Source organism: Dermacentor variabilis, chromosome 1 (assembly GCF_050947875.1).
Source record: "Dermacentor variabilis isolate Ectoservices chromosome 1, ASM5094787v1, whole genome shotgun sequence".
Classification (NCBI taxonomy): Eukaryota; Metazoa; Arthropoda; class Arachnida; order Ixodida; family Ixodidae; genus Dermacentor; species Dermacentor variabilis.
The window spans coordinates 231532145-231546324 of record NC_134568.1 but is presented as its reverse complement, the minus strand read 5'-3'; the positions used below and the strand labels follow the sequence as shown (position 1 = coordinate 231546324).

Here is a 14180-nt window from a genome sequence, read left to right as displayed (position 1 = left end):
CTAATGTAGGATAGGTTCACTATAACCTGTATACTTTTGACAAAAGCTGTACTCCCATGAGCAAAAGTACATAGACCAGGGATTTCGCAATAAAGCATGTTTTCTCCTTTGCCTGTGAACATAACTTGAAATTGAGGACTGCACTCCAAACTTGGAATTGGATACTTTCCTGTGCACTTGTCAATTTAAGTTTGTCCATCTTAATCATAAAAAAATTACTTCCTTTTCAGCAAGCCCGAGGTCCGTATACTTATACTCACGGGTAAACATCCGGTGCACATGTATGCTTTTCTCACAAGACTGATTGGTTGTGGTACTTGAAAGAATAAACTAGTGCAGAAAACAACAAAACATAAGGACTACATAAGTGAACAAGACAAATGGTGGGTTTGCCCTGTCCACCTTTTTACTCTGTTTCTTGCATAGTTCTTTTGCACTACTTCATTCATCCGAATACCAAGCCTTACCAAGATTGGCAAGCTTACTGCACCAGATTTTAGCAACGAATTTGCTTTCCTGCCATGTCATTATAGCTTATGGGTGACAACTGCAGAGCAGCATTTCCTGGAAAGAGAAAAACCACAGATACATTAAAAAAAAAAAAAAATGGCAAAAGAAAACTGCCAGAAAGGCAAAAAGTATTATTAGGTTACATTCAAGCCAGTAGTTATATTCCTTAAACACTACAATGAAAACAAATGAAAATGCTGCATACACAACACGTATGTGCACAGCAGAAGACCATCACAAACCAAAATGATAGTTTATTGACGTCTGACAATGTGTCACTAGCCCAATTAAAAAATAAAATATACATTCACAAACTGAAATCAGTGCATCACAAACTGGGGAACTTATATGAAAAATGTAGTTGCAGTTAACAGGTAAGTATGACAGATTTTTTGTTTTTTTTTGGCACCCCAGTGCCAAAATTACATTACTAATGAGATAATGTAAAAGCTGTTTAGCAGGCAGTGTGATGAGATAAATGCTTTCAGCAAACAGACGCTGAGTTAGGAATGTCTCTGAGAACAATGCAAATCACTCAGTTAATTATAATGCAAAATATCTTGGGGCCAATACCACTGCCTTCATTTTCGGATTCTGTTAGCTTGTGCTTCTGGCTGTCGTCAGAGACATCCTTTTTGTCTACGGCTAACTCAATTATCTTCATCTGTTATCCCAATGAGAAAATAAACATCAACATCCACAATTAAGTTAAGCTCTGGTATCAAGTTGACATATGCAGAACATAAGACGTGTATGTGCACGCAAGGAGTGTTTCTAGAGGAGAAAGGCAAAAACTAAACAAGGCAAATGGAGCTTTCAGCCATAACATTCTGTTGAATTGAGCATTGCAGGTTATATTAACGCGAAGCATTCTTTGGGTGCTTCTTTGGGTTTCTTGCATAGCCATTGGCGTAGCCTCGTTGTGAGCCACTTTAATAAAAAATTAGATGTCCGATTATAAGATTTGAACAAGGGTTCCCCCAATGCTCAACCTATTAGGCCACAGACACATGCATTGCATGGCACGAGAGAATAACCTTACCACAATCCTTCCCACGTGCAAACCAATGGGCGTGTCATGTCACATAGCAAGAATTTGCTTCCCTTGTGCAAGAGCATCCCATCCTTCCAGTGCGGCAGCTAGCTCTTTGAAATGCTACCTATGTGACACTGTGCCACTTTTCGGACCAGCCCATTTTACTCAGTGCATGACCTACGGGGTCAGCCCATGTCATAATGGAACAGGCTGCACATTTCATCGCCGGAGTACAACCAGTTGTTTTGCCATCATTGTCCCCGTGTCTTCACATTGCTCTTGTTGTCACACACACTTGCTGTCACACAATTTTTGTGTGGTACACACAGCAATGGTGTGGCATCTACATACACACAATTGCTTACTCTACACATACATGTTAGGCCATCTGGTGACACATTGTGGGACCCTAAATGACGCTAAAAAAGAATTTGTGTGGAAAATGCTTACCATAACATTGATTCCCACACCATGTAAGTTCTGTATATATATATATTCTGAAGACATGCTATTTGACTGTGGGGCACACGATTCCATAAACAGTGATCCTCTGACATTCCCAATTACCAAATAAGCAATAAGAAATCCTTAACTGCAAAGTGCCAGTTGACTGTAGGATGCATGATAAACACTAGGGACGTCAGTTGTACATTTCTTGCATCCTTTGTCCTTCCTGTGCTGCTGCCTTAGTATGTCGAATGAACCACCAATTTGCTCTCAGGATGCACGAATTCACTTTGCAATCATGTTAGGCTTCAAGTTGGGCAATAGTATGCAAAGCAATTGCCAGAATATGCCTGGATAGTTACTAATGCCTTCCTTTTTCTCATGATTTTGACTCTATAAGCAGGGTCTTACTTTATAGGATTCAGTATGTTGCAAAATGTCCTTGTATACCAAACATACCTCAAACTCTGTACTATATTGTTACGTGCAAAGAAACACAAGCAAAGGATTATTTACAGATTATATTTACAAAGGAGCACAGTGCTGAGCAATATGAGCAGCTTATGTGAGAGCTTGTCTTTACCACCCCAACAAGTTTCTGTCACTGGCTTCAACAGTCTCATAGCACTACCCTTGGTGGCAAAAACACTGTCCTGGTCGCAATAAAGGTCAATTTCAAGAATACAGTCTTAGGTCTTGAGCCGATAAATGTGAATGGTCAGCAGAAAGCAAAAAGGATGGCATCAGGGAAGGCAATAATGTTTGAGCTATCTCAAACATTATTTCAGTCACCTGGCACAACACTACAGTAAGGGCTGGTGTAACAAGATAGGCGTTTCTTGGACAGTCACACGTAGAGGCCAAGAGAACACAAGTAAACTGAGTGGAAAATTTGCTTAGCTCATTTCCACTCAGTTCAAAATGAGCTGGTAGTCATAGGCACACTTCTAACTGGATTGCGACACAAATAACTGAGTGGCAGCAGTCTGTCATGCATGATTGGCCGGTGCAGTCATCTCACACACACACTTGGTGATCGGCTTTGTAGCAGGTGGTAGTAAGCTACTAAAAGGTAACATTGGCTTTCGGCCAAATAATAAATGAGTGCTCTCACCACAACACTGCCAAACCAGCAGTGTTGTGGTGAGAGCACTATAGTATGCAAATGTCACAAATGTGAGGCAGTGTCGGGGGCAAAATCTCACTCATGTTAGCTGAAACAAACATCAAGAGCACCTCGGTCAGGGTGCAGCTGAAGCACTGGGGGGTCAATGTGTTGGTTGGTAGATGGCAGGATGTGTTCAGTTGAGCTGGTTAGAACAGAAATGAAGAATGTCCTTGATAACTCAGGACAAAACGGTACAACCATTGTCTACGAATAACTCACATGGAGAGCCATGGTGTAAAATGACGTAGAGATGAAAGTCTGCAACATAAGTAGCACAGTAGGTGGGGAGTGCTCAGGTAATGGCGTACTGGGTGTTTAAATCTGTGGTGACAGCAACCCACTAGTTCCTTAAGTATATGTAGGGACAGGGCTGAGATCTAAACCACAAAGAAATTTGCAGTTATGCTCATAATAGCTGGCACAATATTACGCCGAAGTATTGCACTGTTTCGTACAGTATCAACTGAAGTAAACATTCACATATACATATGCAAGAGCAGCATCCTTTTGAGAAGAGGAAAATTTGTGATACTTCTCGTCAGAGCTGCCTCTGTGCTAGGGTACAGCCACACAAATGTTTGCTGAGCTATGAATACCTCCGCGAAACTAAAAGACTGCTTTGTTAAAGCTTCGTGAAGTTTGTGCCGAACAGTCGCACGCAGGTGCCTATGTACAAGGAGGAGTAACGGCCGTATCATGTAGGAAATCTTTTCTTCTTTAATTTGCCCTTCGTCATTACCCACCAATGAGAAACACTTCGTCCCTAGGACATCCAGATCATGTCCCAATATCCAGGCGCCATTTCAGATACAAACAGCTAGGGCATCTGCTGGACATCCAGATTTGGTTATCCTACCATGAATGTCCCAAGGTTATCCACGTGGACGTTTGACATACACGGGAATAGTTTTTCTCCAACTGAGTCTTTGTCATTGAGTTTCCTCATAACAGGATATTTTCTTGCATGTCAGAATTACGATCCGAAGCTATCATGTCTGCAGCTCGTGCGTACGACGCACCTTGCGAATTTTCTGACACAATTTACTTTGAAAGCGTTCGTTAGTGCAATAAGTCACTTGCGCTTTGGCGGAATGCCTAGAAGAATGAGTATACGCTGCACTTCTGCACACGCACGTAATGTGTGCACGCAATGTATCTGTTCTTGATGCGTGGGCGCTCTGCCCGTTGCATCTGTCACACAGCGTGTGATGCGACCGTAAGACATGAGAACAAAGACGTACTGCGCAAAAGGTCCTGGCATCTGTCTGTAAAATATACATGTACATACACATCATGTCCCCATGATGCCCCTCGCGGACATGCAAGGGATGTCCAAATGACACGGAAAGTGTGGCCAACCGGTCATGCAACGGGCTACCACAGGACGTATTCGACACACCCCTGGGATACCTATAGGTCGTCATCGTTGACACTGGGCGACTATTCGAAGCTGATCGGATTCCTTCATGAATACCTTCCTGGCAGGTCGTGGTTCCTAGTATGAAGGAAGCCTGTGCTTTCCCCCGAAAGTTACAAAAGTATTGAAGGGCTAAGTAAACCAGTTTCCTTTGTCTCCACACAAAAATAGGCAGTCTTCGGACACTCTATACCAGCCTGTTTGGTAATCACTTTCATTACTTGGGGACACAGCGATACCACGCTGATACTGCTGTGATACTACATGCTTGCTACGTATGTCGCGTAGATCCACGGCCATCTTTCGAGATTCTGGTGGTGCAACGGTGCAATCGTGAAATTAAAGCTAGACATTATGTTTTTGCACAAAAGCACAGTCGCGCTACAGTGATCGTTTTAGCAGGCTTGGCTACTTTGCGGCGACTTGACCGTAGGCTTGACTTTCGACTAGGGGGCAGGACAACTTCCGGCGCTGAGAATGCTTTCTTTAGGTGGCGGCTGCCGCTTCGCTGCCTTAAATCAGTAAGAAACTTACTGAAAGGTTGAACGAATGCAACAGTAAGCGGCTATCATCATTTAGTAGAAGTAGTAGAAGCATGCAAGTGAATACCGCACACCGATCAAATCCAGAATGAAACGGCGCAGCACATAAACTCGTGGGGCCTCACTTTAGGGGGAGCAGTGGTTTACAATGATGAACGCCAACAAGCGGACTGCAGAGGATTTCATCCAAGGCGTTTTCGCCCCGACGGTAACGGTGCAGTGCACTTCTGACGCCGAAGATGTGTGCAGAAGGAACAATCTCTCATTCGCAGAACTGCTGCAACCTTTCTGCCAGCAGGTGGAAGGTAGGTTTCCAGCTTGTTCCGTTGCGTACACGCATCAGCGTCTTTTAAAGTTAAGGGATTTTAGCAGGACTGAATGGCGCTTACTTATCGCCCTTAATGATACTAGAATTATCCAGTGAATATAGTTTACAAAAGCCACATCGCTACCTTGCGGTGGTAGTGCTGTCAGTTGTTTTGTTTCTTGAGTCGCGCATGTCGATTGTGCAGTGCATAGTACGTAAGTACATTCGACTAACGTTGACGCTGATTACATGTGTGGTTGCACTCTATTACCGCGCGTAAATTAGGTCCATAAGTCGTGTTTAGGCTAGCGTGGCACGTTGTAGCACATAGAACGCTCCAGAGCTAGTGGCATAACTGACCGCGAGAGCCAGGGTAATTAACATTTGCCAGCGTGCCGTAACTTCATGGTTGATGATATGCTATGCGTATTTTTCACGCCTTCTGCGCGCCTACCTCCGTCTCCTGTAACTGTAGACATCTTACAACAGGCAAATATAATTTGAAATTCATTACTCATTTTCCTTCGTTCGAAGCTGTCGCTGAGGCATTTGATCTGGCATGATTTTCCCTGACATTATTTGTCTTTTCAGTCAATGACATACCCTACTTTTCGATTTTTCATAACCTTGATCCAAAATTTCATGTCTAGATGTTGTCAAACGTCTGATTGTAATGTATTACAAGTCGTAAGGTGCTATCATCCATCACCTCGCAGAAACCGGCATTCTTGCCTTTAGGGTAATACTGTGCAACTGGATTTCATTTGGGGTTTTATAATTCGGGAGGTAGTGTTAATTATACTAGTTGTAGCTTAACCATTGTTGCATGGGCTTTTGTAAGGATCCAGTTTGCTTGTGCTTGTAGCTTTCAAGAGTGGCAAAGCGAGAAAAAGGTAAAAGCAGGAGCCAATGTTTCGACAAGTGGACTTGTCATTTCCAAGGCCACTTGAAAAAAAAAAAAAAAAAGACAAGGCTGTTTTTAAATCTGTTTCATGATAGTTACACGTTATGGGATTTCGGTATCACCTATATGAAAATGTAATGCCCTAACTTTATGTTTATGGAACGACTGCTCATTTCAAGAGAAAGAAAAGCTGATCACTTTTGTAAGAACTCAATTCTGAATGAGTACTTATCAATTAATTCTACATAAAGCACATATGAAGTGCCGAACGAATTTAAAAGTGACGGTCTAAAGTTGAAATCTAATCATCTGAAGTTTCAGTCCGTTTAGCACATGTTTCTGTGGTAGAATTGCATTTTATGATTTTACAAAATTGAAGCGTTATTTCCGTCAATTACATTGTGGGCTAGTCTAATTGCTGTCCCCATTGTATTAGACATGCACAGTATCTGTAATTACAGTAATTGAAGCCACCTGCCTCGCGAGATTTTGTGTGTATTGTTTTGGAAATGCATTTTTAAACGGGGGTGTAGTGGTTCAACGAGTTAGTTCAGTGTCTCGATTGGGTGAATTAACGACTCAACAAGCAAGCATTTGCTGAAACCAAGGCAGGACTAGTGGAATTGCCCTTTTCTTACATAAGATTCAGTCACTCTTGGCTTCTTTGAGAGTTATGCTTGTGCCACTTCAGAATTGTTTGTTCATTTCAAGCAAGTGATGAAAGGTCTTTGGACTTCACCACAGACTTTAGGGATTGGTGGTAGTTGACAAAGAAGGTTGCAAGTGCTTCAGAAGTATGGACAAGGGAGGAGGCACTGTTCCTTTGTTTTTGTCGTTGCAGTGTTAAGCCTTCAACTCGAGGCTTTAATTATAAGATATGCTATACACAATGGCGGCATAAAACCAAAGGGTTTTCCGTGAATAAATAAGCTTCTTTAAAAGAAAAGGCAGACATTTACTGTTACGTTGATCATCTTTAAGGTTTGCTACGTATGGGCTCAGGGGGTACACTGCTTGAGCAGAACAACAATTTCAAGGAACATTTAGGTTAAATGGGTGCATGCAAAAAAAAATGAGGGAGGAGGAGGGCGTCATGTCATCACATAGGTGCCATCTCCCAGAAGTAGTGACTGTATTTTGTTAAGGGTGGGAAATGGAAAAACGCTCATGCACTGTGCTTTGGGTGTTTGTTAAAGAACTGCAGGTTGTGCTTATCCAGCGCACTCCACTATGGCGCCCCTCATATCCCCTATAGTGCTTTGGGATGTTAAATGCAATCAAAAATTTAATATAGTTCCATATAAGTGTGACTCATGAAATAAGTAATCAAAATATTTGTATGCATATAGTCGCCATGGGAATTACACCTCATTGTAAGCATTTCTTCTTTCTGCGCTTGCACTTTCTGAACAAATGGCATGTTTGTTTACGAATGTGTCTGCACACCCTTTAAATCAGTGCTTTAATATTCATACTTTAGCCTTTGTGGATATATTAATAGTATCTGTAAGGTGTCTTTGTCGATAATTCATTAATAAAACAAACAAGAAAACATTAGAATATGTGGTGTTATGAAAACAGTTGAGCGTAATTCTCTGTGTCATAAGAGAAAAAAGGAACCTAGGTGCAATATGTTGTGCAAAACAGGGGACATAAATATGATAATTTTGGGCATATCTATATATCACATCCAATAGTCAGGTAGACATGTAGCTTTGCCTTTTGTGAGCTACAACTTTGGTTGCTCTACACTTCTTGTCAGCGGCATGTACTGTAGCCAGAAACCTTATTTAGGGTGGCATTCGCAGCGCCTGCTTATAAACTATCATTCTTGTAAAGGTGTTCTCAAAGAGTCGTGAAAATTTTGGGAGGTGTTCTGGCACCCTCTGTGTGCATCCCTTTGTAGCAATCTCCTACTTGATGTTCTTATGTAACGAAGCATTATGATGCTTTGGTGCTGTTTTTTCCAATATTGCTAGTTTTCTCGCATTAAACTTAGGTTTATTTCTTATCTGCCATGGCATGGAATAATGCTTCCTCTTTCAGTGTCGGTGAGGCCGCCCAATCTGCTCCAGGGGAGTGTAGCTGCCAAGCTGCACCTTAACATTCGAGACCTGAATAGTCCTGTGCCACAGCTGGCAGCTGCCAAGAAATTGCTCAATGACTCAGTTTCAAATGTCCAACCTCCTCTCAATGAGAATGCTGCCTCACTCACAAAGATCAAGGCGGGCAGCTACAATCTACTTGTTTCAAGTATGTGCTTAGTACGATGAATTCCATTTTACTTGTCACAGCTACTACAGCTAAGTAAAATAATTTGCTTTGGTTTAGAAACTGAATATTGCCTTGACTCATTTTTTTTTTACTTTCTTTTAAAACAAGATTTACTTTTTGTATTGTGCTATGCACTCTTTGAAAATTTTGCACCCCTTGGGGCTTATCTTGTCTCCAAAACAATAATAGTCAGTCATCTATATTGTGTGGCTTTCCTTTCTTTAACATTGCATGCCGGTACTTCCAGGTCATGAATGGCATGTGTGCTATCACCGTGACTTGCATTCTTGACAGGAAAGTAGTGAGCACACACCTTTTCAAGTAAAAGAGGTATAAACAAGACAGATGACTCTTGCTGTATGGGGACAAGATACATATATATGGTCATACATTTTTTTTTTTTGAGTGTAGCTTTTAGTCATTTATCAAAGTATTGGTAACAATGATGTACAGTGCTCAGCGATTGAAATGCAATGCTCAGAGAACATTGTTGCTGGCACTTTTTGCGCCACTGATGGGTGCTTGATGATTTCTGGAGGACCAAATGCAGTCACGATGCATCATAATGGCTCTTACTTTCATTGTATACCACAATGCATCAGTTCGGTGCCCCCCCCCCCCCCCCCCGCCTACCAGTAACGCAAAAAACTATCGGGACACCTTAGCAATTCTTATGATGTGTAAATGCAAGAGCATTACTTGTTGCTGAGTGTGTCCCTGAGTTATGTCACCGAGTTTAGTGTTGAGACGTAATGTTGTTGAGTTTAGTGCTGCTGCATTATGTTTTCGAGTGTAAGGTTGCTGCTTATGAGGTTGCAACAATGAAAGACGACAAACTGGCCATATTGCAATCTCTTAGCTGAGTTTTAATTGCGGAGTTCTCGTTAAAGTAGTGTTTCATGCACATTGCATGGAGTGCTCTTTCTTGATGGCACCACTTTTCAGCAGGATGACACCACTTTGCCCAGTGATGACAGTACTTTTCTGTGTGGCACCATGGTGTTGACACTAAATTTCTTTGGGCTTGTAGGTGAACTCCACCCCATACTCTGGGGGGGATGTCATAGTTGTTGTCCGATGGGTACCTGAAGCATGTTGCATCTTATTCTTCATCGTTGTCCATGGGCTCTGGCGACTGCATCTGAGGGCCCCCGACAACACGAAAGGCAGAGTGAGCGGCTGCAGCTTGCCGTGCCATCTCTGCAACCGCTCGCTCTGCCATCTAGTGAATTGTCCATCAGGCAGAGCCCAACCATGTACACAGGCTTGAAACTATTCATCACTGTCACCTGTTGCAACGGTAGCACAATGCCACAGCGGCTCAGTGGTTAATGGGCTTGGCTACGGAGCGGTAGCAGTGGCGGTGGGGCAGAGGATCGAATCCTCACCGTGGTCACTTTTATTTTAGTTAGGTGAAGATGATGTAATTTGTGTGCAATTTTTCTGCCACAGCTAACCGAAGATGGTGGGTTCGCACGATGAGCCAAGTAATGCTCTCGCATTAAAAGTGCTGGCAGGCCATGTGGTTCAAGTATCACATTTCAGTTGCTGAGTACTGTACTATCGCGCTCAGTATGAGCTACACCACGCGAGCTCGTGGCCGAGCGCTCTGCAAGGTTGTACAGTGGCGCCGATTGTGCCGTGTTTTCGAGCTATCTGGAGAGGGTGTAGCTGTTCCAGCAAGCGTGCTGGAACCTCTCGTCCCCATTTATCTGAAGGACACCTTATCTGTTTCTTGTTCACTTTGATTTCGCTGAAGCATAAACCGCAAGATCATGCAGCACTTTTGCCACCGACCAGACGTGGCGTGCGAAGGTTATCAAAGACAGCGCTTTCTTCGTCCAAGAAGGGCTGTGCGTTTAAACATGATTTTAGCACTGATAATCCGCCTCAGCGTCCAGCGTAAAAGTGGAAGCAGCCACGATGTGGGCCATGGATTGTTTTTGACAGAGTGTTAGCATAGCCCTGGTGCTAATGGGGCAACGCGTTGCCATTGCTGCCACCGCCGTTCTCCGTACTATAGCAACATTTCACATTTGGCCGGAGCATCCTACTTTGTTCATTTGCCGCAACTCCTGGGGCCATGCGTGATCTTTATAAACTTCCCACCGTGCATGATGGCTCCAGAACACACCACCCCTTCTTAAGATGCATTAAATGGCTCCGAAATTTTAGAGTGCACTATCACTAAGGCCCCAAACCCCGATTTCGCTGATCATTACCGGTATTACCAGAATACACTAATTTCCAATCAGCTCATCCAGAGGATACTTTTCCTAGATACATAAACGCAAGGTCATGTGCAGGTTCCTTTTGTCTAGGGTACTTAATTGCCATTCCGAACAGTCGTGTGGTTTGGTTTGGTTTATGGGGTTTAACGTCCCAAAGCGACTCAGGCTGAGAAATGTCGTAGTCGAGAGCTCTGGAAATTTCGACCACCTGGGGTTCTTTAACGTGCACTGACATGAAAGAGTTGCATGATCAGTCAAAGATATATTCAGCCCGAATAAAAGAAAATTTGGTTGGCACTAAGACAGCTTGCATGCTGTAAATGCTAAAACCTGAGATGAATTAAGAAGTCGATCACTGTTGGACACACGGGACATTTTGCGAGCTGACGAACGTATTCCTTATTATTAATCTGACACACCAGATAACACCCACTGTGTGGACCGACGCGGGCCCGATTACGAAGTTTGGGCGTCGACCTACGGCTACAGTTATCATTTTCGAAACAGATATCAAAACCAGCCTAAACGAGGGTGAAGGGGAAAGCAAGCTAGTGGAGGTGATGCGAGCTTGCTGGAACAGCTGCACCCTCTCCAGATAGCTCGAAAACACGCCACTATCGGGGCCACTGTACAACCATACCGAGCGCACGGCCACGCGCTCGCGCGGTGTAGCTCATACTGTGCGCGATAGTACATTCTGTATGAGGCAACATGAACGTATGGAGCATAGCTGTATAGTAAAGGCATTTAAACAATGCAACTCATGTCTGCAAGCAGGGTGACCCGACAAAACAAGAAAATGGAAAGCCCTCTCAAGATAAGCCCAAATAAGGGGTATGGCTTGTCTGCACAAGAATTTATCCAAATAATGTAAAGATAATGCTCACGGAAGTTGAAGATATACTTTGTGCATTCAGTCTTCATCTACAATTAGCAATTTGACTGAATTTAATAAAGAAACATTAGGTGAAAAAAGAAAGTAAACTTGCTGCTATAATGGATTACAGTGTTGAGCTAAGAAATGATACCTTTTAGGTGTGTCTTGCTTCTGACAAAAGTTGTGCATCAAAATAAATGTACAAGTACAGACCACTCAGAAATTTGGAACATATGAAAGGCAAAATGAACACATTAAGGCAAAAATGTATATCAGATGACCAATTTTGAACAAAAATTGCAGACAGCAATAAGACGAAGAAGCTGGGTTTAGAAACTTGCAAATTTTTTACTTAACAGTGAAAACAATGTGTTTGAGTCTGAAATTGGTCACCCTGCCCACCAACCTCTGAGCCAAGCTGAATGGTCTACCTTTCTAAACTACAACACCAACCTATGTGCCTGTGATATGCTGTTGCACTTTGCTTGACAAAATGGTGTTTTGTAGAAAGAAGGCCAAGAGTGAAAGCTGCCAGAACTTAAGTCAGAGCGTTTTTAATTTGCTTGTATCCTGTAATTTCTTTTATTAAATGACTTCCATTTGTGCATGCTAATTTCTACTATTCTTCATGTGCTTTTGTTTGTGAGACACAGAGAAAAGAGCTAGACAGAATTGGCAGTATTAGAAGGTTAATGCAGGGCCTCTTTAACATGGGGTGCTTTGTGTAATGTTTGCATGATATCTTCAGCCAAGCTATACAGCGAAAAGTTTTACATAAAATTTAATTGTTGCTGTTACATCATAGAAAAAAAGCGAAAAACGAAAAAGACCCATAGCCTCTTGTGTTCTGGCATGCTTAATTAAAGAAATAGCTTTCCAAAGGTTAAACTTCCGATTTCCATATTTGAATCTGCTCAGAGGGAACTTGCTTTATACTATGATAAATTTTCTGAACTTACTTTTTATCTGCAATATAACTAAAGAAAATTGTTTAGCATTTATGTGCACTTAAAACTTGCCTTTTGTGGATTAGTATGTGTGATATAGTTAGTGATAAAGTAATGTTACTTGAAGACGGAAGCACTGAACACAGGAGGAAGAATAAACAGGTATATTTCTTTTTTTCTACTCAGTACTTAGTGACTGCTCATAGGCTTTAGGAGTTACGTTAGGGACCCCAGTTTCTTTGCTTAAAATAAAATGGTTGTCTCTTACCTATATTGTTTTTCACATAGTCGGAATACTTTGCATGTTAATTTGACTGGAAAGACATTGACAGTACTATAAGTGAAAAGAGTCCTTCAAAATTGTGGTGAGTGGGCATCTTTCTACTTGGGTCCTAATAAATATTATCTCCTTTTCAAATTTCAGCATCTACGCCATGGTTCTACTCCTACAGGGATGCATTCTTTCGGGTCTTGGCTCCACTGGAACATGATTTTACACGGCATTTTCTTGCCTGTATCCTTTAATGCTCCCTTGTGACTAAACTCAAAGCGAGTGCACTATGCCTGTGAGCTCGGCTCATGCACATTTGCCCCAGAAATGATTGTAGAAGTTGTGGCAGTTTGCTACGTTTTAAAAGTAATCATATATTTGGAATACACTCTTTTTATTTTCATATTCTTGCAAATTGGATGACAAAATGTTTTTAATTTGCTTGACCATAGTGTCTCAGCAAAATTTTTTGATTCTGATTATTGTTTTGGTTCGCTGAAAATGGTTCACTTCCAGTTCAACTCTATAGTAAAAAAATTATGGTTCAAACTGGTTTTAACTGATTGATGTTCATTTGCATAACCTTGCTATAATTGCAGGTAAAAGTAGCATAAATTTATTTTGTACAGAAACTTGATGCTGCTCTTGAGGTGCACAAGAAGACTGATGCATGCTATTTTTCATGCCACAAGTAGTTGAAAAAAATTGCATTGTGGAGGCACACCTCGGAAGCAAGTTGTCAGAAGTAATACATACATAATTTCCATTGTACATACTTTACACACCAATGCAGTCAAAAGCAACTGCCTTGCTAGGAAACATCTAATTCTCAATGACAGCCAGCCTGTGTGCATTTACAAGTGTGGTAGCAAGAATGAGTCACAAATGAAGGCAATGCATGGATCAAAAGCTCCAGAGAAGGTGACCAACCTGAACTAAAAACTGTTACTTTTTCTTTTGGTTTCATTCTGAAGCATTTGTACCACAAGAACATCTTGCTTCGGCTTATGGCGTTACCCATGAGCCAGAGCATCTGTATATCTGTAGCACATGATGGTTTTTTGCAGCAGTGTTGTTAAGTTTGAATCAACACTTGATTCAGATTCTTTGCTCCTAAAATACATCATATCGATCAAAAATAAATGCACTGGATCACTGAAACACAACTTTGCAAAATCAAGCTGAACAAAACGTCCTCTCAGCTGCATGGCTGTCGGCACACTGATATACTATATAAGGCATAATGCTT

General features: G+C 41.9%; 1 protein-coding gene and 1 long non-coding RNA gene across 3 annotated transcripts in view; one reads left to right on the top strand and one right to left on the bottom strand.

The window, feature by feature from the left end:
- Positions 1-357: 357 nt before the first annotated feature.
- Positions 358-5006, bottom strand: LOC142558967 (uncharacterized). The gene is made up of 2 exons (XR_012823098.1): positions 4572-5006; positions 358-564 (listed from the first exon to the last, which is right to left on the bottom strand). It is a non-coding gene; the product is annotated as an uncharacterized LOC142558967 (long non-coding RNA).
- l(3)76BDm (trafficking protein particle complex subunit 8 homolog l(3)76BDm) overlaps positions 4987-14180 on the top strand; it is a 142955-nt gene continuing 133761 nt past the window's right edge. For both annotated transcript variants that reach the window (XM_075670813.1, XM_075670812.1), the window contains exons 1-3: positions 4987-5425; positions 8378-8584; positions 13085-13174. In XM_075670813.1, the coding sequence (XP_075526928.1) occupies positions 5269-5425; positions 8378-8584; positions 13085-13174 (454 nt within the window). In that variant the 5' untranslated portion in view covers positions 4987-5268. The remainder of the gene's footprint in view (positions 5426-8377; positions 8585-13084; positions 13175-14180) is intronic.